The sequence below is a fragment of the Suricata suricatta genome, chromosome 3, assembly GCF_006229205.1.
Source record: "Suricata suricatta isolate VVHF042 chromosome 3, meerkat_22Aug2017_6uvM2_HiC, whole genome shotgun sequence".
NCBI lineage: Eukaryota > Metazoa > Chordata > Mammalia > Carnivora > Herpestidae > Suricata > Suricata suricatta.
The window spans coordinates 57,928,127-57,930,819 of NC_043702.1; the positions used below are offsets into that span (position 1 = coordinate 57,928,127).

At 47.9% G+C, this 2,693-nt stretch overlaps 1 protein-coding gene across 1 annotated transcript in view; it reads right to left on the minus strand.

The window, feature by feature from the left end:
• ITGA6 (integrin subunit alpha 6) overlaps positions 1 to 2,432 on the minus strand; it is a 64,029-nt gene extending 61,597 nt beyond the window's left edge. Inside the window, exons 1-2 of the mRNA XM_029933307.1 lie at positions 2,312 to 2,432; positions 878 to 957 (exon numbers count right to left, since the gene is read on the minus strand). Coding sequence (XP_029789167.1) covers positions 878 to 957; positions 2,312 to 2,432 — 201 coding nt within the window. The remainder of the gene's footprint in view (positions 1 to 877; positions 958 to 2,311) is intronic.
• Between the last annotated feature and the right edge of the window lie 261 nt (positions 2,433 to 2,693).

Here is a 2,693-nt window from a genome sequence, read left to right on the forward strand (position 1 = left end):
AAAGTTTTTATGTCTTCATTTTGAGAGACAGAGAGTGAGTGGGGGAGGGACAAAGAGAGAGGGAGACACAGAATCCAAAGCAGACTCCAGGCTCTGAGCTGTCAGCACAGAGCCCAAAACAAGGCTCAAACTCATGAACCGTAAGATCATGACCTGAGCCGAAGTCGGAAGCTTAACGGACTGAGCCACCCAGGCACCCCACCGTGTGACTATATTTAACTCTACCAAAGTGTACACTTAAAAATGGTTAAGATGGTAAACTTAAAAAAACAGTACCACAGTGAAAGGATCATTCTTACAAAAATGGCCATCCCACTTCCTGTTTTCTAGAAGTCTATAATGTGTTTGGGACATTAAACCAACTCCAAAAGCTCAACCAGTGCCACTGGGTACCCACTTCCATGAAATTTGAGCCAAAAATGGACAAGCTGTCAGCCTTGCTCTTAAGCAGCTCTCACACCAGTAGGAATAATATCATCAGGCAGACATTCGTAGAGTGGCTTCCATAGCAGGGGACCTGGCCAGACCAAGCAGGCAAACAGGTGTCGCCTTCTGGGCAGACAACCATTCACCAGAGGAAGCTAACTTATGCCCCACCTGGAGAATTCTAAAGACTTGGCTGAAGAAAGTGCCATGGTCACTCAGAGGAACTGGCAGGCTGAAAGGGCAACCGTGGCTAAACATTTGCTATCCTTGCTCCAGAGAGACACTTAAAAACACAGGACATGGCTCTCTGTCAAGGGCAAGATTAGGTGGCACAGGATTAATTCCAAGAACAGGCTACCTCACCAAAAGGTCCAAGTGTATGTACGTCACAGCATTAGATGGACTGGACATCAGGGAGCTAGCTGTGTTTCCAGGTCCTCACTGCCACTACCTGGCTGCCACTGTTGTAGGTCTCAGCTGTCCCTCTATAAAGAGGCTGGTGAGTGCTTCTCCACCATTTCCCTGAAAGCACTGAATGACCAGGGAGAAGATGAAGGTGTACAGGGGGCAAAGCCCAAAAGCTTGAACTGGGTCTTTAAAGCCTCATGTTTTAAAAACTTATATGTATTTCATCCTGCACTGTAAAGAGGTAACCTTTTTTTTGTAACTTTTTTTTTTTTTTAAATAACTCAGCACCATGCTGCCTCAGGGAGATGTTCTGTAATTAATATGTGGCACACCCCAGGGCAAGAGAGGATAAGGTCCTGGTGAGTCAGACTCTTGCATAATTTCGAGGATAGTCTATTTCCTTTCAGATTCAGATTTGCCTCAGGCTACCTTGCTGGCCTATACCACTAATCTTGAGAGAAAAGGCTGAACATCGCCAGGATTTTAGAACCTAAAGGGCTATTTAGTCTAGTTTTCTACCTTCTTGACAGTTCAACGAGGCCCTGAGTCACTCTGAGTCGATACACCATGGTATACTAGATATGTTGACCAGGATTACAAAGACAATCAACCAGGCCCCAGGAGTGGGAAGTGAGGCCCCAGCACTCCTGCCATGTTCCTGGCTCACTGCCACCCTGCACAGCACATCCCTACCTGCTGCTGCCCTGATGCCTACGGCAGGAAGACGATGAACACACGGACACTATTCCATCCTAGACAGTACCAGATCCTGGAACTGCACAGACTCCCATATGAGCGATGTGCACTCAACACCTAATATGAACCTTGTAAGAATTTAACAAAACAAAAAGCTGCAGTTTTCTGCAGCTCAAATATAGCATAAGGAACTAGAGATGGCTAAAGGATTTTGATGTGTTGCCATTTTCTCTTCCTTCTTCCAAGTCCCATGTTTCCCTTTCTGCTCCTCAAAGCGAGACTACTGTTCCTGTCTGGCAACAGACCGCGCCCATGTCTGGTGGTAGCTCTGCCGGTGGGGCAACTTCACCTTTGACCTAACCCCCACAGAGGAGCATCTGCTGTCTGCCAGACTGTCACCACAAGACAGCTACATCAGCCCTTACTGCTAAGGGGTGCACAACAGTAAAAGCTGATGTCGACTGGATGTGCCAGGCACTATGCCAAGAGCTTTATCCTCACTGCATTTCTCCTTCACAGCCCTGTGGGGCAGGTACTGTTAGCACCTCCACCTGACTGAGTAACCCGCCCAAGGTCAGATCCACAGACTGTGAAGAAGCGGGGATTCTAATCCCAGATTCCTCTATCTCTAGAATGGACTTCTTACCCCTACAAGGCAAACTTCTACAGACGTACTTTGAGTAACTTGGGGCTATTGAGCTACTGTTACTGATGAGAAATTAGAAACAACCAGAAAAAACCTCTCACAGCTTCCCAGCCTCCCACCGGGACAAGAACCCACCTGCCCGCATCAGTATGCCCTTCCTCTGTAGCGTGATGAGCCCCAGCAACCCTCCCCTCTCCTGCAACCGCTTGGCCTTTTCTACTGAATCATCCTCACCAATGGCCCAGCTCACTGTCATTTGCTCTCATCATAAAAATAACAAAACTCCCTCTCGACCCCATTTTCTCCTCCAGCTCTTCCTCTTCTCCCCACTTCAACAAAACTCTGAGTTCCTACTTTTTGTCTCCAATTCCTCCTCTGTTCTCACTAACCCACTCCAACCAGGCCTGGCTCCCAGGCCTCCACAAGTGCTCCGGTCAGGTTGTGGATAGCCTCCACATTGCTTTTCCAGTGATGAGCTCACAGTGTCATTGACACAACTGATGAATCACCCCCTCTC